General features: G+C 43.3%; 1 protein-coding gene across 1 annotated transcript in view; it reads left to right on the forward strand.

Moving 5' to 3' along the window:
- The first annotated feature begins 12,038 nt into the window (after nt 1–12,038).
- Cep135 (centrosomal protein 135) overlaps nt 12,039–23,998 on the forward strand; it is a 67,288-nt gene continuing 55,328 nt past the window's right edge. Inside the window, exons 1-3 of the mRNA XM_029477920.2 lie at nt 12,039–12,415; nt 21,896–22,052; nt 23,568–23,758. Of these exons, the coding sequence (XP_029333780.1) occupies nt 21,940–22,052; nt 23,568–23,758 (304 nt within the window). The 5' untranslated portion in view covers nt 12,039–12,415; nt 21,896–21,939. The remainder of the gene's footprint in view (nt 12,416–21,895; nt 22,053–23,567; nt 23,759–23,998) is intronic.

Genomic DNA, 23,998 nt, shown 5'->3' on the forward strand with positions numbered 1-23,998 from the left:
GGCTTTAAGACTCTCATCCTAGTTGCCTGGAAGTTGGTATTCTGCTAGCAGCCTCCAGATGAAGATGTAGACCTCTCAGCTCCTGCTTCTTGACTGTCTAACGTTGCCATGCTCCTGCCTTGATGATAATCGACAAAACCTCTGAATCTGTAAGTCAGCCCCAATTAAATGCTCTTCTAAGAGTTGCTTTAGGCTGGGCGTGGTGATGTACGCCTTTAATCCCAGGACTCAAGAGGCAGAGACAGGCAAATTTCTGAGTTTTAGGCTAGCCTGGTCTATAGACTGAGTTCCAGGACAGCCAGGGCTACACAGAGAAATCCTGTCTCGAAAAGAGAGAGAGAGAGAGAGAGAGAGAGAGAGAGAGAGAGAGAGAGAGAGAGAGAGAGAGAGAGCAAGAGAGTTGCTTTAGTCATGGTGTCTGTTCACAGCAGTAAAACCCTAAGACACCTGTGATAAGAAAAAGAGGAATGTAGAGAAAGCCCTCATTGGCTTGGCCCACAATAGCCCAGAGAGTCAACCAATCACATTGCAATTACATCAGCTTTTGTCCAGTGTCTGCAAAAATTCCATAAAACCTTAGACAAGGAAGTTCCATCCCTTCCAGTCTTGTTTCCTTTATTTCTGTTTTTCTTTAATTTCTCACATTCCTATAATTCTTAATAAAGTTTCTTTCTGCTTTGAATATGCCCTTGAGAGTCTGTATCTCTAATCTTCACAAACAAGAGATAGCAAACCCAGAGCCACTGTCTTAGGGTGATCTTTGGTGACCATGACTGTTCAGCACCCTAGGTCTTTGGGTCATGCATAACTGGGCCATGAAAAGTCCTGTCACACTCAGAACCCTGGTGTCAGGAATGATGGAAACAACTGTAGATCGCCCATGAGACACAGAAAGGGGACCATGCATTGCTTTTCACTGGAGACTGGAACATAGCCAATCCAATACGAGTCTGTGTTTATATGCATGGAAAACACAGTGCAGATGTATCATAGGAAAGAAATATATACAGGTCTTCAGCTCAAACCATTTTAATAAGACGACAAAGAAACTGGGGTGTCTCTACTCTAGAGGATATAGTCAGATAAATAATAGCTTTAGAGCCTGTGAGAAAAAACTGGAGGATTAGGATATTATTCTGAAGGGTCATCATGCAAAGCCCAGTTCTGTTGCCATGGATATATTCCTATGGCAACTACCACGGGCATTCTGGGGGAGAGGACATCTGTACCCTATTTAGATGGTTGATCTAATTGACCTTTGAGGACATTAGAAATTCTGTCCTCATGAAGTTGAGCTGATCTTTCTCTGAATAGCATCTGTATGCCCTTGTGCTCCAGGGCTTACTTTCATGGTGGTCTGCACAATTCACAGTTGCTATAATCCTCAGAGTTCAAGGTGTTGGCATGTGTTTAATGACTTCTGGCAAGTCATGAAAGCTGTGTGTGAGATGTGGATGCTGGTATTAGCTCCTTAATAAGGTTGCCATGTGATGGGATGGGACAGCACTTGCTAAGCAGGCAGCTGTGTAAGCCAGCTCTCAGACAGAACCTCACATGCATGAGGACACTACAGCAGCGAGAGTTGCGTTGTTAGACTCTTAGCGTGTTGTCTCATCTGTCTTTTTCTGTGTGGCTGTCTTGTGTGCTAATTTGATTTAGATATGAAGCATCCCTTCGAAGGCTCAGTTCTTAAAGGTTTAATCTCCAGGTGGTGGGCTCTCTAGAAGTTATGGTGCTCATGACGGGGCTGACCTAGAGAATTATCCCTTTATGGATTCAGAATGTGGTGGAATCACTGAGATGAGATGGGAACCTTCCACAACAGAGCTTTGCCGGAGGAAGTTGGTTGCTGGGCTGTGTTCTTGAGGACTCCTGCTTGTCCTGGGCTCCTTGTTTGGTTTCTGGATGCCATATGTGAGGATCCTCTTCTGTCAGATGTGCCCACTGCCATTACAGTTTGAAACTACTGAAATCTCAAGTCAAAAATGGATCTCTGCTCCCTTGAAACTGTTCCTCTCAAGTATCTGTCACAGTGATGAAAAGTGACAAACATGCATGCCCATCCTTTTCAGGGGTTGAGTATATTTCCATACTTTTGCCTATGTTAAATTTATTTTTCTACTGAATTCTACTGTCATTCATTTTACTATCAATTTGCAAAAGGGAGGTATTTTTAGGTCTATGGTGTTAGTTGTAAATATTTTTCTGGCTTGTTGTCATTTGGCATGGAATATGTGACATGGAGAAGGCCTGCTATTTGGTTGGTTTTTAAATTCAGTAATATTTATCGAGTTTTTCACTCCCTCAGAGCTCCACACTTACCTCTATTTCTTCTCAATCCAAACAGTGAAGAAAGACTGATTCTTTGCACTGGCATTGAAATGAAAATGCCCCATGACTTTGTAGACGAAAAAATGAAGTTGCTATGTCACAGAGATGCTGTAGGCCTGCTTTTTGTTTTGTTTTGTTTTGTTTTTGTTGTTGTTGTTTTTTCGAGACAGGGTTTCTCTGTGTATCCCTGACTGTCCTGGAACTCAGTCTGTAGACCAGGCTGGCCTCGAACTCAGAAATCTGCCTGCCTCTGCCTCTTGAATCCTGGGATTAAAGGCGTGCACCACCACGCCCGGCTAGGCCTGTGTTTTTTTAAGGGTGATGGTTTCCTCAGAGTAATTTCCCAGTGTCTTCTACTAGAGAATAGCTTCTCCTAAAGCCTACTCATTCACACAGCGCAGACATTCTTTTGTTGCCAGGGCACCACAAATCCTGTCACTAGGCCCTAGATGGCCTGGAACTGCCATGGCTGGTTCCCTATCTGACAGTGATAATCATGTTGCCAGCCAAACTATATACCATGATAACAGGGAAATTGAGTCTCTGCTGCTTAAATAAAAGGACTGGAAGTAGCTGGCAGTATTGACATTTTAGCATGATGTCCTAGTCAGGGTTTTATTTCTGTGAAGAGACACCTTGACCATGGCAACTCTCATAAAGAAAAACATTTAACTGGGGCTGGCTTAGAGGTTCAGAGATTTAGTCCATTATCATTGTTTTAGTTAGGGTTTTACTGCTGTGAACAGACACCATGACCAAGACATAAGACCAAGGCATTATATGGACAACATTTAATTGGGGCTGGCTTACATGTTCAATGATTCAGTCTGTTATCAGCAAGGCAGGAGCATGGCAGCATCCAGACAGGTACAGTGCAGGAGGCACTGAGAGTTCCACATCTTCATCTGAAGGACACTGGGAGAAGAGTGGCCTCCACATAGTTAAGAGGAAGGTCTCAAAGCCCATCCCCACAGTGACATATTTCCTCCAACAAGGCCACACCTCTTCCAACAAGGCCCATACCTCCTATTAGTGTCATTCCCTGAACCAAGTCACCACAATCATCATGGTGGGAAGCATGGCAGAGTGCAGGCAGACATGATGCTGGAGAGGGAGCTGAGAGTTCTATATCTGAATCCATAGGCAGCAAGAATAAAGAATAAGACTGGGCCTGACTTGAGCTTCTGAAACTCAAAGTCCACCCCCAGGGAGACACTTCCTCCAACAAGGCCATTCCTTTTAATAATGCCACTCCCAGTGAGCCTAAGGGGACTATTTTCATTCAAACAACCACACAATTTCTTGGCCAGTTGCAGAAGAGAACCAACTGGGATTCTAGACAGAATATCAGCTAAAAGACCTGGATCATTTAATTCAATTAATATTCCCCATCTTCTGTTAGGTGCCTGTGTCTTTGCTCAGGTTATACCTATAAAGAAAGGAACATTAGTCTCTATCTCATAAGAAGCTCACAGGCTGAGGAAGGATACAGGAAAATCAGTGACTATGCTTGCACAACAGCATCCAAAGCCACATTACTTGTATGTGCTCAGCTGTTTCCCAGACATCCCTGCAAAACCACCTTACATAAGAACCCACTCCTGCCGTTGTTCCTGCCCAACACATGCTAATGTGTTATTCTATTTGGGGGCTTCCATGTTTAGACTGCTATAGACTATGGGGGGCTTTGAAAGTTGGACTAAATGTATTTTGCATTATGCTATGGCTAGGTATGTCCCCCATAGACTCATGTGTTTGAACAAGCCTATGGGGGTTAGGGAGTAGAATGTGGTGGTTTGAATATGCTTGGCCCAGGGTGTGGCACTATTAAGATGTGTGGCCTTGTTGGAGGAAGTATGTCACGGTGGGAGTGGGCTTTAAGGCCCTCTTCCTAGCTACCTGGAAGCCAGTCTTCTGTTTTTCTTTGAAACATGATGTAGACCTCAGCTCCCCTAGTGCTATGCTTGCCATGACACTGCCGTGCTTCCTGCCATGATGATAATGGACTGCACCTCTGAAACTGTAAGCCAGCCCCAATTAAATGTTTGCCTTTACAGGAGTTACCTCAGTCATGGTGTCTTCACAGCAGCGGAAACCTAACCTAGGACAAAAAGACAGAATTCCCAAGGGCAAAGAGAATCTGGACCCAGAGACCAGGATTGGTCTGACAGCCAAGACTTTTGTGTGATTGAGAGTGACATGACTTCTCTTTGTCTCTCAGAAATGGCTGGTTGAGCTAACACAGAGGACTGGAAACCCCAGACAAAAAAGGGGGAGCTTGGCTCTCCACCACAGAAGTTTCCTCCCCCTTAGTGGGTGACTGGCAAGTTCCACCCAACACTTCCCTCCAGTGGGGAAAAAGTCGACCAAGTCATTGTCTAGAGAGGGAGCAGGAAAAAAAAAAAAAAAAAAAAGCTGCGCGTGGTGGTGCATGCCCTTTTATCCCAGGACTCAAGAGGCAGAGGCAAGCGGATTTCTGAGTTCAAGGCCAGCCTGGTCTACAGACTGAGTTCCAGGACAGCCAGGTCTACACAGAGAAACCCTGTCTCAAAAACAAAAACAAAAAGGAAGGAAGGAAGGAAGGAAGGAAGGAAGGAAGGAAGGAAGGAAGGAAGGAAGGAAGGAAAAAGAAAAAGAAGGGAACAGGAAGAAGTCTGTGTTAAGCATTTAAGTCTTCCCTGTCTCCTGGGAATGCTGGTCTCCTGGGGCATGGCCTCCCAGTCCCTCAGTATGCTTGAACTTGATCCCAGCTGTTGGAGTGGTTTCAGATTTTGTAGATTTTTAGTAAGTGAGGCTTGAATGGCAGAGCTGGGTCACTGTGCGCAGGCCTGGAACTTCTTCCTTTCCCATCCTAGGCTCTGCCTCTAGACCCAGCCACCATGTGAGCAGCTCCCGATGCATCCCTGCTGCTCTGCCATGCCTCCTCCCACCGTGATGGATGGTGTGCCCTCTAACACTGGAGCCAGGGCTGGAGAGATGGCTCAGAAATAAGTTGCCATCACCTGAATGTCCCTCTTCTGACACAAATAATGTCATTTTTAAAATAAAAATAAAACAATGAGCCAAAATGAAGCTTTCCTTCTTTAAGTTGTCTGGGACAGGTATTTGGTCCAGCAAAGAAAAAATAACTAATATAAACCTATTCACATGTGCCACACACAGCAGCATGGGCCACCTTGGGGACTGTTCTGCCTACCATGGTCATTAATCTCGTCAGTACATTCTTTTTAAAACATGTTTTTAATGAATTCTTTGAGAATAGCATACAATCTATTGTATTTACCTCCCTGCTGCCCTCAAATACATTATTAGGGGCTGTCAAGTTATTGTCTATATTTCTTACCACTTTTTCATAGCTTATTTCTGAGATTCAAGTAAATTATATAAATTCTTTTTAGGTTTATTTATTTTATGTGAGTACACTGTAGCTGTCTTAAGACACACCAGAAGAGTGTATCTGATCTCATTACAGATGACCATGAGCCACCAAGTGGTTGCAGGGAATTGAACTCAGGACCTCTGAAAGAGCAGTCAGTGCTCTTAACCATTGAGCCATATAAATTCTTTTAATTGCATCAATTCATAGTTTATCCCAGTTGGTATTTTAGTTGTCTACTATGTTTATTTACCTGTTTTGTGTGTGTGGCTGGGTGTGTCAGTGCATGTGTGGTGTCAGAGGACAACTTTCAGGAGTTGGGTCTCTCCTATCATGTGGAGCCCAAGGACTAAACTCAGGTTGTCAGCATGTTATCCAAGCACAGGGCCTATGAGAGCTCAGAAGCTGGTCAAGAAAGCCCTGAAAGGGGCTAGGGGGTGGGGGTGGGGGTGGGAAATACTTCCCAGAGCGACACAATTTCCTAGCTGGGTGGGAAAGAGAGAGCAAGCAGAGGGAGGCCCTGTGAGCACCAGATAGCAAGCAGGCAACAGGAGCCTCAGGCATACCACAGTAGGCAGAAAAGCTTCCCGGAGCTGGGGAAGGTAGGCTCGGCTCCCAGCTGGTCCACACGGGTATGATGAGACTCAGCTCTCACGGAAGGGAAAACTGAAGCTCCCGTCCAGAACCGGCAAGGGCAGCTTGTTAGACAGACCCAAGGGGATGGTGTCAGCTGCCATAGCTGCCAAGGTCTGGCCTTGTTGAAGGAAGTGCATTACTATGTAGGCAGACTTTAAGGTCTGTGCTCAAGCTCAGACTCTTTGCCTACCTTTGGATCAAGATGTAGAACTCTCAGCTCCTTCTCCAGCAGAGTGTCTGCCTGGATGCTGCCATGCTTCTCAACATGATAATAATCCTCTGAAATTGTAAGCAACCCCAATTAAATGTTGTCCTTTTATAAGAGTTGCCTTGGTCATAGTGTCTGATCACAGCAGTAAAACCCCAACTAAGATACTTCTTAAGAGAGATCAGAATAACATAGACAAGGACAGGAGTGAAAGATGGAATGCTAGATTGGAAACCATAGAACAGAGGTTAGAGGACTCTTTAAATCCGAATAAAGAACCTTCAGAGGAATCCAATCTGGCATCTACAGTAACAGCAGAAAAGGTAGTTCCAGGTAAGAAAAATCCATTAAAACTTGAGGAATTAGAATGGCAACCCATAGAGATGCAATACATTAAGAGTACACATTATATTTAATGCTACTTTAATGTCATACAATAGATTATATGTTTCACCTTATAGAGTTTGGAGAATTAAGACAAGTACACGTGTTGATACATCATACTATTGACACATGTTTTGCATTCCAATGGGCTTCTGCCTTAAATTCTGAAAAGGCTGATTCTGATAGTGCACACTTACTAGAGATGGTGGCTATCTTGGAAATGCCTTTGCAGATTGAAACTGATGGTGCTTTGTCATACATATCCATTAGAATACACCTTCTTACACATTATGGCGTGGGATGCCAAGGGTAGGGTCACATTAATCAGGACAGAGGGGATCCAGAGTAACTGTGTACCACTGCATACTTTATTGAATGTTCCAGCACCTATAGGCAAGCAGAATAAAGATTTCCCACAGCTTCTAATTCTCCACAGACTCACTGAGTCATGAAACTGTCTCCAGCCAGAACTTCAGCTATCACATAGTTAATAAATCTTATTGGGTATAAAATCCTCTGGACTTATCATGCCATCCTTTCAAATGTCATAGATAAACATTTAGATAACAGTTTAGTTATATAATCCAAACAAACTTAAGATAGACAGAGATGCCGTCTCTGCTGGAACAGAGAGCAAATAATCAACTTTAACTGAACTGTACAAACTGCACTTCCATACATATATTAATGCAGAAATATATATTGTGAAAGTTTATATGTTTACAGACAGCAAGGGAGTTAAAATGGCCCTGACATGATTCGCCCTCAGGGATGAATCAAACGCTGAGACATAAATATTCCAGCATCGTGCTTGATCCTACCTCAGACTGCCTCGATGCTGTTTCCTCAAAAATCTGCGTCTGGGACAGTTTCAAAACAGCTAGCTAGATCATTCAGCATCACAGACTGTTCCAGCCAGGATTTCAGTTAGGCCCTGAACTTTCTCGCACACAGAGACTGGACAGCAAATGTTAAGAGCTAGCTTTCTTAAGACTAACCAATATCCTAATTTTCATAGTGCCCCCCTTCCCCCAAAAAGGGAAAGCAATGACCCCAGACAGCAGGAAGCAATTTTAAGAGAACAATGCCCCATTCCCAAGAGGTGGGGTTGATGATTTTTGGCTACTCAATGGATGATGAATGTTTGCGTCATTTAAGGCATGGGGTGGGGTGTTGCGAGTTGTTAGTTGTCTTGATCAGGGAGAAAAAAAAAAGGAGGTCAGACTCAGGGATTTCCTACTTTCCTTTTCTTTCCTCTATCCTTCTTTCTTTCTTATACTAAGGGCAAAGGAGGGGGGAGAAAGGTTGGAAAGAAAAAAAGGGAGATATAGAAATAATAGGGTAAAAGGGTAGATTATTGAACCTACTTTTAGACCAAAGAATATCAAGAAGTCAAATATTTTTACATTGGTATGGACTTTGTATATTGATACAGATTTAGAATTATATTTTGCTATAAAACACTATGTATATATGTTTCAACTCTTTTTTTTTTTTTTTTTTGGTTTTTCGAGACAGGGTTTCTCTGTGTAGTCCTGGCTGTCCTGGAACTCACTCTGTAGACCAGGCTGGCCTCGAACTCAGAAATCCGCCTGCCTCTGCCTCCCAAGTGCTGGGATTAAAGGCGTGCGCCACCACGCCCGGCTGTTTCAACTCTTGATTAAGGTATTGTACTTATTTAATGTGAAGTTCTAGTCCTTGAAAGCTGCTACTGCAAACTGTTTAGGATAATTAAAAATGCAAGTTAAGTAGTCAGACAATCAAACTCATGGTTATGTTAGATATAAGTCTAATTAATTACAATAAGATGTTTTCAAAGTTGAACAGATAGTAAATAGCTAGAAACAAATCAGATATACTATAGATAGATGGTTTTCAAAAACCTCAGAGATCCACAGAAATCACATTTAAGGATGTTTTATTAACAAAAGACATTTTGACAATGCCTGGCAGCACCCCATTCTACTTCAAGGAAGATGATGAGCATCGAAGAACCTCCTTATGGAATTTGCAAGCTAGGCACTAGGCAAGAAACTGCTGACAGCATGCTGTCCAAACTAGATAAATGAGACACAGGGAAGTAGACTGCCAAGCGTTACCAAGACAGGGTAAGCAGTCCTTCATAACTCCTGCTTCACAGAAAAGTCTGTGGAGTATTCTGGGCCAGAAGGCTGAAGATGATGCTCCAACAACACAGAGAAATTTGGGGGGACTGTCCATGCATCCAAGTATGTATGTCATTTCTATAATTTTGGAAGTTTCTTGCCTGCACTTCCTGCATACCTAGGTAATATTTATTCCTTCTCAGGTCTCTGATGGTGTTGAAGACTAGATAGTTATAGTCTCACAACGATTATGATAGATATTGATTTAGGTATAGAACTTTAAACTCAACAAGATAGGATAGATAACAATACTTTCTCCAGGGTTGCCAAATACATATGGACTAAACTTTGCCAATATAATCTTATCTGATAGTTTTCATAACTGTTATTATTGTTTATAATTTATTATTGAAAGAGAAAGAGCCTTTATAGGACTAAAAGGGGGACATGTAGGGATAATCTCTTGTGCTCTGTGTAGAAGCATCACCAGTGAGTAAAAAGCTGATTGGCTAATGAGCTGAGGCAGGATTAGAAGGTAGGATATCTAGTAGGTTGGAATTCTGGGATAGAGTCAGTTGGGGGTGAGATTCACCCTGAACTCTGAGGAAGATGGCCACATGAACCTGAGGAGAGGTGATAATCAGGTGGCAGAACTTAGAACAAATGAGATAACTGAGTTATGAGTGGGGGAATGGGGAAGTCAAAGCTTTTGGCCTAGGCATTTATTCATATATAATTTTGGGAACTGGAGTGTGGGTGGGAAAGCCTGCAGTTACAGGTTTTACCTCAAAGGACATTTGGAAAGTCCTGAAGGCACTGTGACTATAGCAACCATCTCAGGTGGAAGCTGCTAGAGGCATCCAATGTGGAGAAGCCAGGAAGGGTGCTAAACACTCCACAGTACTCAGGACAACTCCTCTCAGAAAGGATTGTCTGTCCAAGTGTTAGAGTGTGAGCCTGAGAAAGCCTCATCCCCATCATTTAAAATATATCCACGACATTCTTTTCACCTGCAAGCTCATGGTATTAACTTTCCATCACTGTGACAAAGTACTTTGATTTATCAGATTAAAACGGCAAAAACACTTTGGGTGTGTGTGTGTGGGGTGCTTCTGGCTGCCATCTATGGTTGGTTGGCTCTGTTGCTTTTGGACCTGTGACCAAGCAGAACAATCATGGCAGGCCTAGTTTCCTTCCACTAAACTACTTCTTAAAGGATCTGCTGCCTCCCAGCAGTGCCATGCTGAAGACCAGGCCATAGCCCACAGGCCTTTGGAGGACATTTGGCTTAGTTACCTTTCTGTTGCTGTACTAAGACACCACGACCAAGACAACTTGAGAGAGTTAGGATCCATAACTATGATGGTTTGTATATGCTTGGCCCTGGGAGTGGCACTATTGGGAGGTGTGGCCTTGTTGGAGTATGTGTGTCACTGTGAGTATGGGTTTTAAGACCCTCATCCTAACTGTCTGGAAGCCAGTATTCTGCTAGCAGTCTTCAGATGAAGATGTAGACTTCTCAGCAACTCTGGTACCATGCCTGTCTGGATGCTGCCATGTTCCCACCTTGATGATAATGAACAGAACTTCTAAATCTGAAAGCCAGCTCCAATGAAATGTTGTCCTTATAAGAGGTGCCTTGGTCATGGTCTCTGTTCATAGCAGTAAAACCCTAACTAAGACAATACCCATCATGTCAGGGAGTTTTTCAGCAGGCAGGCAGGCAGGCAGGCAGGCAGGCAGGCAGGCAGGCAGCTGAGAGTTCTTTTTTTTTTTTTTTTTTTGGTTTTTCAAGACAGGGTTTCTCCATGTAGCCCTGGCTGTCCTGGAACTCACTCTCTGTAGACCAGCCTGGCCTCGAACTCAGAAATCCACTTGCCTCGGCCTCCCGAGTGCTGGGATTAAAGGTGTGCGCCACCATACACGGCTCAAGCCGCTTTCTTATTACCAGGATGCCTCATAGCTACAAAGTGCTGATATTAAGTCTGCAAAGCTCACTTTCTGTTGTGAGGGCATCTGTTTTCCTCCCTGCCTCCACAGCCATGCATTTCGCTTAAAGCGCTAGGACTTGGGTGGGAAGCAGCAGCATTCTGCATTCTCATCTTTCAAGTTTTGTGTGCCAGGATCCCTGACCTTAGGCCTCAGAGGTCAGCAGTGACCCTGACTCTGGGTTATCAATGCCACTTGGAACAAAGGCTAACTGTAGCTTTCAATCCCATGTACCCCTTGCATTTCTTCACTGAGTTTTGTTCTATTATTTAGTTGGTGTGTGTTTGGGGTAAGGGGGGCCAACAATATCTCTCTTCACTAGATGGCTATGCACAGCCAATTTCTGATATTTATGACTTTTTTTTTAAAAAAAAGATATTTGTCTTTACACAAACATATGCTTACTTGTATATGTGCAAGATGGTATGAAAATCTCTACAAGATTCATTAGCTCCTTAAAACTTCCAATTAAAAACGGACAAAGCACACAAAATGGAGACTGAGACGTGAAAACAAAGAATGAATCGGCACAGAGCGATTCACATCCCAACATACAGTTCCGTGTTGAGCAGCGGACAAAGTACATAGTCAGAGGAAAGGCCGGCTTGGTAAAGAATATAAGCAGAAACAAACAACAAAAGAAAACAAAACAAACACATAAACAAACAAAAATTCAACTCAACCATCTAGAAAGTTTTTAGGAGAGTGGTGGACTCTGGGGATTTGACCATGATCTTTGTATCCATGAGCAAGCTATTGTAAGCAATTCATTTCAACTTAACATTTACAAATACTGTGACAGATGCTAGAGAAATACAGTTGAATAAAAGAATATCTGATTCAAGGAGCCCACAATTGGAAGCAGCAGGGAGAAACATAAACAAGTAGGTTTTAATGGTCGGATTCTGTTCTAGGGGTTTACACGGGTACGGGGCAATAACTGTTATCAGGTGGTAGCCAGGAGAATCTGCAAGGACAGTAACATCCAGGGGGAAGACAGGGCGATCAGCAGGAATTCACCTGTGAAAAGGTCATTGGGGCATAGCTGATGGTTACCGACAGCGGCCAGTTGGCAAGGTCCTCGGGCACCGCAGAGGTTCGGGCTCCCCGCCAGGGGGCGCCGTAGCCCCGGCATCGGCCGACCGTTACGTTTCCGGGCACCGAGGGCCGAGAGCCGCCATCTACGGGCGGCCGGCGCGCGCGCCGCCACTGTGGGCCGCTCCGGTCCGTTACCGGGGCAACGGCGGCGCTCCTTCCTTGTGGGCCGCGACCGTCTCTCTCCGCGCCATTTTCAAACCGTGCTCGTGCCGGAGCCATTGGCCGCAGCGGGACGAGCCAGCGGGGACGGCGGGTCCCGAGGGCGATGTACCTCGCGACGGAGCGGCGGTGAGGCGCGCCCGGGGAGGCCGCGGGGGCCGGGCGGGGTCGCGGGGCCACCGGGGCGGTCCCAACCCCCACCCCCGAGCGAGGGCGGGAGCCCGGGCGCTGCCGGGAGGAAGTGCGGGAGGGCGGCGCGGGGACCGTCCCACCGTCCGTCGGTCCGTCCGTCCGTCCGTGCGGCCCGGGGCCGACCCGAGGAGACCTGCCGTTCCACCCTCCGGCCTGAGCCGGGGAAGGACTGCTTGGCCGCTCCGGCCTGTGCCCTTTGCGGTGCCCGCACTCTGTTTTATTTATTAATTTTTTTTAAACGCTTCTGTATCCGCAGGTTGCATATTTCTGAGAAAGTAAGAGGTGCCCGCTTTGAGACAACAACGCCCCGGGGGGTTAGTGGACAGCTAGTTGTAACTACGAAACCTACCCTTTTTCGGCTGTTTTGATTTAAAGCTTGTGATCTGGAATATAGGGGAAACCCTAATATGTACATATCACACCTCCACCCCCACCCCGGAGGACTTTACTTATTATGGCCCATAGTCTTTTGATTCCTAGTCTCATTCTGCCTTCCTGAAGGATGGAGAAAGATGGTTTCCTGGTACCCGGAGTTGGCAGCTGTCAAGGAGGGGCCACAGTTCTTGGAGTTTGCCCAGCTAATTTATCTTGCCAGATGTTTTTCTTGTGACCACAATAGTTTCTCTAAAACTCATATTTCATAAACCCCTGGCATCAGTCAAGTCCTTTTGTGGAGGGTCCTAGAAAGCCCTAGGGGAAGCCTCTAAACGAAGATCCTAGATTTGTTAACGGGGATAATCAAGAAGAAACACTAATTTAGAAGTAGCCCTGTGGTTGGGGAAGCTATTTTCTTGGGACAGCCTTCTTGGCTTTATGCTTTAAATAGGAACGGTGCCATTGGTACTTTATCCTACACCGGGTGTTGGGAGCATCAGGTTTTGCATGTATTCATTTATTTGCACTTATAATTTTTACTAGTGGTGAAGGACGTAATTTTTTTAAAATTTTTAATATTTTTATTACATATTTTCCTCAATTACATTTCCAATGCTATCCCCAAAGTCCCCCATAGCGCCCCCCACTTCCCTACCCACCCATTCCCATTCTTTTGGCCCTGGCATTCCCCTATATTGGGGCATATAAAGTTTGCAAGTCCAATGGGCCTCTCTTTCCATTGATGGCCGACTAGGTCATCTTTCGATACATATGCAGCTAGAGACAAGAGCTCCGGGGTTCTGGTTAGTACATCATGTTGTTCCAACAATAGGGTTGCAGATCCCTTTAGCTCCTTGGGTACTTTCTCTAGCTTCTCCATTGGGAGCCCTGTGATACATCCAATAGCTGACTGTGAACATCTACTCCTGTGTTTGCTAGGCCCCGGCATCGTCTCACAAGAGACAGCTATATTTGGGTCCTTTCAGCAAAATCTTGCTAGTGTATGCAATGGTGTCAGCGTTTAGAAGCTGATTATGGGATGGATCCCTGGATACGGCAGTCTCTAAATGGTCCATCCTTTCATCACAGCTACGAACTTTGTCTCTGTAACTCCTTCCCTGGGTGTTTTGTTCCCAATTCTAAGAAGGTGCACAGTGTCCACACTTTGGTCTTCATTCTTCTTGAGTTTCATGCGTTTAGCAAATTGTATCTTATATCTTGGGTATCCTAAGTTTTGGGCTAATATCCACTTATCAGTGAATACATATTGTGTGAGTTCTTTTGTGATTGTGTTACTTCACTGAAGATGATGCCCTCCAGGTCCATCCATTTGGCTAGGAATTTCATAAATTCATTCTTTTTAATAGCTGAGTAGTACTCCATTGTGTAAATGTACCATAATTTCTGTATCCATTCCTCTGTTGAGGGACATCTGGGTTCTTTCCAGCTTCTGGCTATTATAAATAGGGCTGCTATGAACATAGTGGAGCATGTGTCCTTTTTACCGGTTGGGACATCTTCTGGATATATGCCCAGGAGAGGTATTGCTGGATCCTCCGGTAGTACTATGTCCAATTTTCTGAGGAACCGCCAGACTGATTTCCAGAGTGGTTGTACAAGCTTGCAATCCCACCAACAATGGAGGAGTGTTCCTCTTTCTCCACATCCTCGCCAGCATCTGCTGTCACCTGAATTTTTGATCTTAGCCATTCTGACTGGTGTGAGGTGGAATCTCAGGGTTGTTTTGATTTGCATTTCCCTGATGATTAAGGATGTTGAACATTTTTTCAGGTGTTTCTCTGCCATTCGGTATTCCTCAGGTGAGAATTCTTTGTTCAGTTCTGAGCCCCATTTTCTAATGGGGTTATTTGACTTTCTGGAGTCCACCTTCTTGAGTTCTTTATATATATATTGGATATTAGTCCCTTATCTGATTTAGGATAGGTGAAGATCCTTTCCCAATCTGTTGGTGGTTTTTTTGTCTTATTGATGGTGTCTTTAGCCTTGCAGAAGCTTTGTAGTTTCATGAGGTCCCACTTGTCAATTCTCGATCTTACAGCACAAGCCATTACTGTTCTATTCAGGAATTTTTCCCCTGTGCCCATATCTTCAAGGCTTTTCCCCACTTTCTCCTCTATAAGTTTCAGTGTCTCTGGTTTTATGTGAAGTTCCTTGATCCACTTAGACTTGACCTTAGTACAAGGAGATAGGAATGGATCGATTCGCATTCTTCTACATGTTAACAACCAGTTGTGCCAGCACCATTTGTTGAAAATGCTGTCTTTCTTCCACTGGATGTTTTTAGCTCCCTTGTCGAAGATCAAGTGACCGTAGGTGTGTGGGTTCATTTCTGGGTCTTCAATTCTATTCCATTGGTCTATTTGTCTGTCACTATACCAGTACCATGCAGTTTTTATCACAATTGCTCTGTAGTAGAGCTTTAGGTCCGGCATGGTGATTCCACCAGAGGTTCTTTTATCCTTGAGAAGAGTTTTTGCTATCCTAGGTTTTTTGTTATTCCAGATGAATTTGCAGATTGCACTTTCTAATTCGTTGAAGAATTGATTTGGAATTTTGATGGGGATTGCATTGAATCTGTAGATTGCTTTTGGCAAGATAGCCATTTTTACAATGTTGATCCTGCCAATCCATGAGCATGGGAGATCTTTCCATCTTCTGAGATCTTCTATAATTTCTTTCTTCAGAGACTTGAAGTTTTTATTATACAGATCTTTCACTTCCTTAGTTAGAGTCACGCCAAGATATTTTATATTATTTGTGACTATTGAGAAGGGTGTTGTTTCCCTAATTTCTTTCTCAGCCTGTTTATTCTTTGTGTAGAGAAAGGCCATTGATTTGTTTGAGTTAATTTTATATCCAGCTACTTCACCGAAGCTGTTTATCAGGCTTAGGAGTTCTCTGGTGGAATTTTTAGGGTCACTTATATATACTATCATATCATCTGCAAAGAGTGATATTTTGACTTCATCTTTTCCAATTTGTATCCCTTTGATCTCCTTTTGTTGTCGAATTGCTCTGGCTAGGACTTCAAGTACAATGTTGAATAGGTATGGAGAAAGTGGACAGCCTTGTCTAGTCCCTGATTTTAGAGGGATTGCTTCAAGCTTCTCACCATTTACTTTGATGTTGGCTACTGGTTTGCTGTAGATTGCTTTTATCATGTTTAGGTATGGGCCTTGAATTCCTGATCTTTCCAAGACTTTTATCATGAATGGGTGTTGGATCTTGTCAAATGCTTTTTCCGCATCTAACGAGATGACCATGTGGTTTTTGTCTTTGAGTTTGTTTATATACTGGATTACGTTGATGGATTTCCGTATATTGAACCATCCCTGCATCCCTGGGATGAAACCTACTTGGTCAGGATGGATGATTGTTTTGATGTGTTCTTGGATTCGGTTAGCAAGAACTTTATTGAGGATTTTTGCATCAATATTCATAAGGGATATTGGTCTGAAGTTTTCTATCTTTGTTGGGTCTTTTTGTGGTTTAGGTATCAGAGTAATTGTGGCTTCATAGAATGAGTTGGGTAGAGTACCTTCTGTTTCTATTTTGTGGAATAGTTTGTGAAGAACTGGGATTAGATCTTCTTTGAAGGTCTGATAGAACTCTGCACTAAACCCATCTGGTCCTGGGCTTTTTTTAGTTGGGAGACTATTAATGACTGCTTCTATTTCTTTGGGGGATATAGGGCTGTTTAGATCATTAACCTGATCTTGATTCAACTTTGGTACCTGGTATCTGTCTAGGAACTTCTCCATTTCATCCAGGTTCTCCAGTTTTGTTGAGTATAGCCTTTGGTAGAAGGATCTGATGGTGTTTTGGATGTCTTCAGGATCTGTTGTTATGTCTCCTTTTTCTTTTTTTTTTTTTTTGGTTTTTCGAGACAGGGTTTCTCTGTATAGCCCTGGCTGTCCTGGAACTCACTTTGTAGACCAGGCTGGACTCGAACTCAGAAATCCGCCTGCCTCTGCCTCCCGAGTGCTGGGATTAAAGGCATGCGCCACCACGCCCGGCTTATGTCTCCTTTTTCATTTCTGATTTTGTTAATTAGGATGCTTTCCCTGTGCCCTCCAGTGAGTCTGGCTAAGGGTTTATCTATCTTGTTGATTTTCTCAAAGAACCAGCTCCTTGATTGGTTGATTCTTTGAATAGTTTTTTCTTGTTTCCACTTGGTTGATTTCGCCCCTGAGTTTGATTATTTCCTGCCGTCTACTCCTCTTGGGTGAATTTGCTTCCTTTTGTTCTAGTGCTTTTAGGTATGTTGTCAAGCTGCTAATGTGTGCTCTCTCTAGTTTCCTTTTGGAGGCACTCAGAGCTATGAGTTTTCCTCTTAGAAATGCTTTCATTGCGTCCCATAAGTTTGGGTATGTTGTGGCTTCACTTTCATTGAACTCTAAAAAGTCCTTAATTTCTTTCTTTATTCCTTCCTTGACCAAGGTATCATTGAGAAGAGTGTTGTTCAGTTTCCACGTGAAGGTTGGCTTTCTATTATTTATTTTGTTATTGAAGATCAGCCTTAGTCCATGGTGATCTGATAGGATGCATGGGACAATTTCAATATTTTTGTATCTGTTGAGGCCTGTTTTGTGACCAATTATGTGGTCAATTTTGGAGAAGGTACCATGAGGTGCTGAGAAGAAGGTATATCCTTTTGTTTTAGGATAGAATGTTCTGTAGATATCTGCCAGATCCATTTGATTCATAATTTCTCTTAGTTTCTCTGTGTCCCTGTTTAGTTTCTGTTTTCATGATCTGTCCATTGGTGAAAGTGGTGTGTTGAAGTCTCCCACTATTATTGTATGAGGTGCAATGTGTGCTTTGAGATTTACTAAAGTTTCTTTAATGAATGTGGCTGCCTTTGTATTTGGAGCATAGATATTCAGGATTGATAGTTCCTCTTGGAGGATTTTACCTTTGATGAGTATGAAGTGTCCCTCCCTGTCTTTTTTAATGACTTTGGGTTGGAAGTCAATCTTATCAGATATTAGAATGGCTACTCCAGCTTGTTTCTTCATACCATTTGCTTGGAAAATTGTTTTCCAGCCTTTCATTCTGAGGTAGTGTCTATCTTTTTCTCTGAGATGAGTTTCCTGTAAGCAGCAAAATGTTGGGTCTTGTTTGTGTGGCCAGTTTGTTAGTCTATGTCTTTTTATCGGGGAGTTGAGTCCATTGATATTAAGAGATATTAAGGAAAAGTAATTGTTGTTTCCTGTTATTTTTGTTGTTAAAGTTGGCATTCTGTTCTTGTGGCTGTCTTCTTTTAGGTTTGTTGAGGGATTACCTTCTTGTTGTTTCTAGGGCGTGGTTCCTGTCCTTGTATTGGTTTTTTTTCTGTTATTATCCTTTGAAGGGCTGGATTCGTGGAGAGATAATGTGTGAATTTGGTTTTGTCGTGGAGTACTTTGGTTTCTCCATCTATGTTGATTGAGAGTTTGGCTGGGTATAGTAGCCTGGGCTGGAATTTGTGTTCTTTTAGTGTCTGTATAACATCCGTCCAGGATCTTCTGGCTTTCATAGTCTCTGGTGAAAAATCTGGTGTAATTCTGATAGGCTTGCCTTTATATGTTACTTGGCCTTTTTCTCTTACTGCTTTTAGTATTCTATCTTTATTTAGAGCATTTGTTGTTCTGATTATTATGTGTCGGGAGGTATTTCTTTTCTGGTCCAGTCTATTTGGAGTTCTGTAGGCTTCTTGTATGTTCATGGGCATCTCTTTCTTTAGATTTGGGAAGTTTTCTTCTATAATTTTGTTGAAGATGTTTGCTGGTCCTTTGAGTTGAAAATCTTCATTCTCATCCACTCCTATTATCCGTAGGTTTGCTCTTCTCATTGTGTCCTGTATTTCTTGGATGTTTTGAGTTAGGATCTTTTTGCATTTTACATTTTCCTTGATTGTTGTGCTGATGTTCTCTATGGAATCTTCTGCACCTGAGATTCTCTCTTCCATCTCTTGTATTCTGTTGCTGATGCTGGTATCTATGGTTCCAGATTTCTTTCCTAGGGTTTCTATCTCCAGTGTTGCCTCATTTTGGGTTTTCTTTATTGTGTCTACTTCCCTTTTTAGGTCTAGTATGGTTTTGTTCATTTCCATCATCTGTTTGGATGTGTTTTCCTGTTTTTCATTAAGGACTTCTACCTGTTTGATTAGGTTATCCTGTTTTTCTTTAAGGATTTGTAACTCTTTAGCAGTGTTCTCCTGCAATTCTTTAAGGGATTTTTGTGCTTCCTCTTTATTGTCTTCTACCTGTTTACCAGTGTTCCTTTGTATTTCTTTAAGTGTGTTATTAAAGTCCTTCTTGAAGTCCTCTACCATCATCATGAGATATGCTTTTAGATCCGTGTCTAGCTTTTCCGGTATGTTGGGGTGCCCTGGACTGGGCGAAGTGGGAGTGCTGGGTTCTGATGATGGTGAGTGGTCTTGGTTTCTGTTAGTAAGATTATTACGTTTACCTTTCGCCATCTGGTAATCTCTGGGGTTAGTTGTTGTCGTTGTCACTGTTTAAAGATTGGAGCAGAAGCTGTGTTCCACTCACCAGCAGTCTCAAAATCCTGTGGCGGGGGTCGTGGGTAGCTGGCAGTACCCCGGTGCTGGTCCAGCCGGAAGAGGCCTGTGGTCCTACTCAGGCCGGTTTTTTGCTTCCCTAACTAATGCAGTCTCAGGTCCCGCGCGCAATTGGATTGGAGCAGAAGCTGTGTTCCACTCTCCAGAAGTCTTAAGATCCTGTGGCGGGTGTTGTGGGTAACTGGCGAGTGTCAGCCGACCCTGCGCCCTAGCTACCCCGGTGCTTTTCTGATCGGAAGAGGCTTGTGGCCCTATGTAGGCCGGATTTCTCCCTCCCCAACCAAAGCAGTCTCAGGTCCCGCGTGATTGGACTGGAGCAGAAGCTGTGTTCCACTCACCAGCAGTCTCAAAATCCTGTGGCTGGGGTCGTGGGTCGGCCGGATGAGGCCTGTGGCCCTACTCAGGCCGGTTTCTGCTTCCCTAACTAATGCAGTCTCAGGTCCCGAGCGCAATTGGATTGGAGCAGAAGCTGTGTTCCACTCACCAGAAGTCTTAAGATCCCAAGGACGTAATTTTTATTTGATTTAGAAATATGAGTTCTATGACTACAGTTTTTTGGTAAAGGTTAGAAATGGTCTCTGCATAACTCAATTTTAGGGCAGATTGGTAGAGATAATAAATAGTCATAGGTGTTTGGGAAGACAAGTATAACAGCTGGAGGTATCGCCCAGTAAAGAGTGCTTTGCCTACCATGTCATAGGCTCAGCGCTTAACCCCGAGCACGGTAAACAAACAAGCATAAAAATAGACAAACGTAAAAATGTATACTGAGCTACTTACATGTGTGTTACAAAAAAAAAAAAAAAAAAAAAGGAAGTAAGATTGGGCCTGGTGGGACACATCTGTAGTCCTAGCACTCAAAGGCACAGGCAGAAGAAAAAGATGGGGCCACCTGGTCAATAATATGAGTTCTAGACCAGTCAGGACGGTATATTTCAAAATAATGAAAAGAACCAATATGGGAGTGAAATTTAGACAGTGAAATGCACCTTCAGTGTGCCTTTAAGCACTTTCCATGAATGTCTGTGCCTGGGTAACTTACCCCAGGCAGTCCTCTATCATTCTGGGAAGAAAGATCTATCCTTTCCAGAGACTCTCCAGCGGCCGGCCATGAAACTCTTTCTAGCCGGCTCCACATGTGGTCACGTAGAGCAGGTGTCTGGCTGCTTTGCCTGAGTAGTCCCTTGAGAGTCCTCCAGGGTAGTGTGTGTTGACAGCTCCTTGCTTCTTCCCTGCGCCATGCTACGGGGTACTGGGTAGGATAGCTTGTTCATCCCCTTTCCAGCTCTGTACAGTTACAGGTGAAGCTGCTAGAGTCCCCCTGTGGATATTCCTGTCCGTTTCCTTTTGTAAAGCTGTAGGAATAGAATTACGGTGTTATCAGCTAGGACTGTGTTTCACTTAATAGGAAGCTGTTTGGCTCGTTCCACAGTGGTTTTCTACTCTCTGGGTGGTGTGTGGATGTCATTTGCTGAGAGCCTTTGCATGTTAAGCACCTTTTCATATATTTCCCTCAAGATACCTTTTGCAAGGTGTCTTTTCAAATGTTTGTACAACTAAAATTTAGTTTTAATACAATTTTCTAGATCAGTCAGGATGTTATAAGGCCTTTGTCTCAAGACAATGAAAAGAACCAATATGGGAGTGAAATTTACATGGTGAAATGCACAGACCAAATTATCCTTGGGGGGATAATTTGAGACCGGGTCTCACTATGTGTTCCCTGGGCCTCCGACTTACTGTGTACAGGGTACAGGCTTGTTTCTGCCTCCCAAATTCTGAGACTCGAGTCTTGTGCCTCCTACGAGAAGCCCTGATTTTCTTATTGGATTGTTGTGTTACTAAGCTCCAAGAGTTTATTTTCTATTCAGTATGTAAATATTTTCTTAGATCTTGTGAATATTTTCTGGTACTCTTGATTTTCATTTCCCCCACTCGCATTCCTCTTTCTTGATGTTTCAGAGCTCGAATCCAGAGCTTCCCAATACTAAGAGAGAACGACCATTGGCTGCGCCTTTACATTTTCCTTACTAGCATGTTTTGATGAGTTGATGGTTTCCACTTTTATGAGGTCCTACTTAGCATGTCTTTCTTTTATGTTTACTGTCACTAAGGGATGCCCTGTGGGTTGTGGGCATAGCCCCCTGTAGAGCACTTGCCTGGAATGAGCAGGATAACTGCCTGCCTGCCAGGTACAGCTCTGTAAGAAAGTAGAATTGCAAGGATCCCCTGCCTGCCTCTGGAAAACCTTTGTTTCCTTCTAGAATTTTCATTTTTTTAAGTTTTAGATTCAGGTTCATGAAGAAACACATGTTGTAATGTAGCAATATGGAGATCATATGTATTGGATTTAAATAAGTATTAGTACTATAGAGCACTGACTACATTAACAGAAACCAAATGATTCTTTGATGTTAAAGTTATGTTTAACAGCTTGTGTTAATTCTCTCTTTCAGGGCTTTAAGTTTGGAGTGTGACTAAAACTGGTTTTGGAAGCAAGATGACTACAGCTGCAGAGAGAAAGTATATTAACATTCGGAAGAGGTTAGACCAGCTGGGCTACCGCCAGACCCTGTCAGTGGACAGTCTGCCTTTGGTAGAAAAACTTTTCAGGTAAAGATGAAAGTATAGTTATTCATGTGTGTAATCCTTAATCCATTTACCAAGTTCATAGCTGACCTTCTTTTCATGGTAAAGCAACCACTGGATTTTGGAGAAGTCCTAAGCTTGCCTGGTCTCTCTATCATCCTAAGCCTGGTCTTCAAAAGAGGGCCTTTGCAGCGCTGGATGCTAGGGGTCGCTATACCCATCGTGCCTTTCTGAGTCAACATTTCTGAGCGTTTCCCTGAAGGGAATCACACTCTGAGGTGTCTGATGGAGGTCAGAGGTGCCCTCTCCCGTCTCTGGCTTGTTGTTTGTTGTTATCTTTTCACAGTGGTGAGGACAAACACAGCCTTTGAGTGTGCTGGGCCAGTGCTCTACCGTTGAGCTATACTCCCATACAACTTCCCCCTTAAATTCTGTCTGCTGAGCTGGCCCTTAGTTTCTGCTAGTCTAGAAAGGCACTCTAATGTTACTGTCACATCTTACCTTAACAGAAAGGCTCTTTGAGATTGGAGTGGGGTGTTTAAGAAGGCTGGTTAGTAGGACTACAAGTGATGCTGGCAGAAAGCAGAGAATGGATAAAGATAACGTTTGGTCTTTGATTTGAGCCCCCAGACCTCTCATGACCTGATCCCTTGGGTTCCTGAAGCCCTGTCTCCCATGTGTGGAGTCATGTAATGCTCTGTAAGGTTATGTGTACTCTCAGCCTTGCTGTCTTGGTCACTTCTGCTTGTAGAGTGCTCTCCCTTTCTGTTCTTGCGCCTGTGCCGCACCTTCTCACACTCTGTGCTGTGTAGGACAGGCACAGCATTTTACAATCACCGTGCATCATCCTTGACATCTTGGTTTAGTCTTCCTTGCATTGTAAACTTCATGAGACTGCCATGTTCACCTATAGCTACTATAGATTGCTCAACTAGTAAGCATGGAAATGTTTGCTTTATCGTGTGCCATGATGTCTCTTTGACAACTGTCTATAGAATATAAGTTCTTCATTAATGAGTGCATTTGTGTGTGTGTGTGTGTTTTCTTCTCATAGAACATCTATGGAGTGAGTGTTGTTTTTTATTGATCTATGTTGTGAGAGGTAAGAGTGGTTCTGGTTGGTGTCTTCCTGGAGGTAGCATAGGGCACACAATCAGTCCATATTTACTCAGTGAAAAGCCAGGTTCACAGGCTCTACCGCCTAGAGAAGGAGCGAGTGGGGAGAGTGGCCAGCGATCGGGCATGCTAACTCATTTTGTTGAATGCCCTAATGGGATGTTCCTAAGCAATAGGATTTTTAAACCGAAGGTAAAATTATCAATGAAATTACTTTCAGAACTGAACAAATCAACCAAACAACCGTTTGATGTGTTTGTATTTTATAGTTTATAGTTAGGCCTGTTTTGAGAAACTTGAGGACCCTTTGATACCCTGAAAGAACCCTAAGATTAACATATTTAATCCGTTTTAGAAATGTATTAAGTTACTAAAATGTCATGGAATGTGTTGTTACATTTGTCTTTTCTCTCTTACCGTTAGTGACCTTGTTCATACGACAGAAAGCCTGCGGCAGTGCAGGTTGTCCTCAGGAAAGGCGGAAAAGGAAAGTGCCAATCTCGATTTTGCTTTGGAACCTTATAAACTTGAAAATACAAGACTGAATAAGGAGAATAATGAATTGTATCTGGAGTTAATGAAGCTCAGAGAATACTCAGACAAGCACATTAAAGGTACGTGAAACTTTCTTTGATTGTGTTTTTTTTTTTTTTTTTTAAGTGAAGGCTCCTTGCCTTCTTTGGTTTTTAGGTGGAAAAGGCTAAGGTCCCTTTAAAATACTTGATATGGAAAATGATAGTCCTACCAACATCTCTCTAAATCCAGTGAAGAGAACTGTGGTTAGAGAGTAGACTAAATGCACACTCCATAGCTGTGATCATGCGCACTACGTGTGGATTATGCTTCTTGGTTAG

The sequence above is a fragment of the Mus caroli genome, unplaced genomic scaffold (genome assembly GCF_978045245.1).
Source record: "Mus caroli unplaced genomic scaffold, Mus_caroli_1 scaffold_4, whole genome shotgun sequence".
NCBI classification, from domain to species: domain Eukaryota; kingdom Metazoa; phylum Chordata; class Mammalia; order Rodentia; family Muridae; genus Mus; species Mus caroli.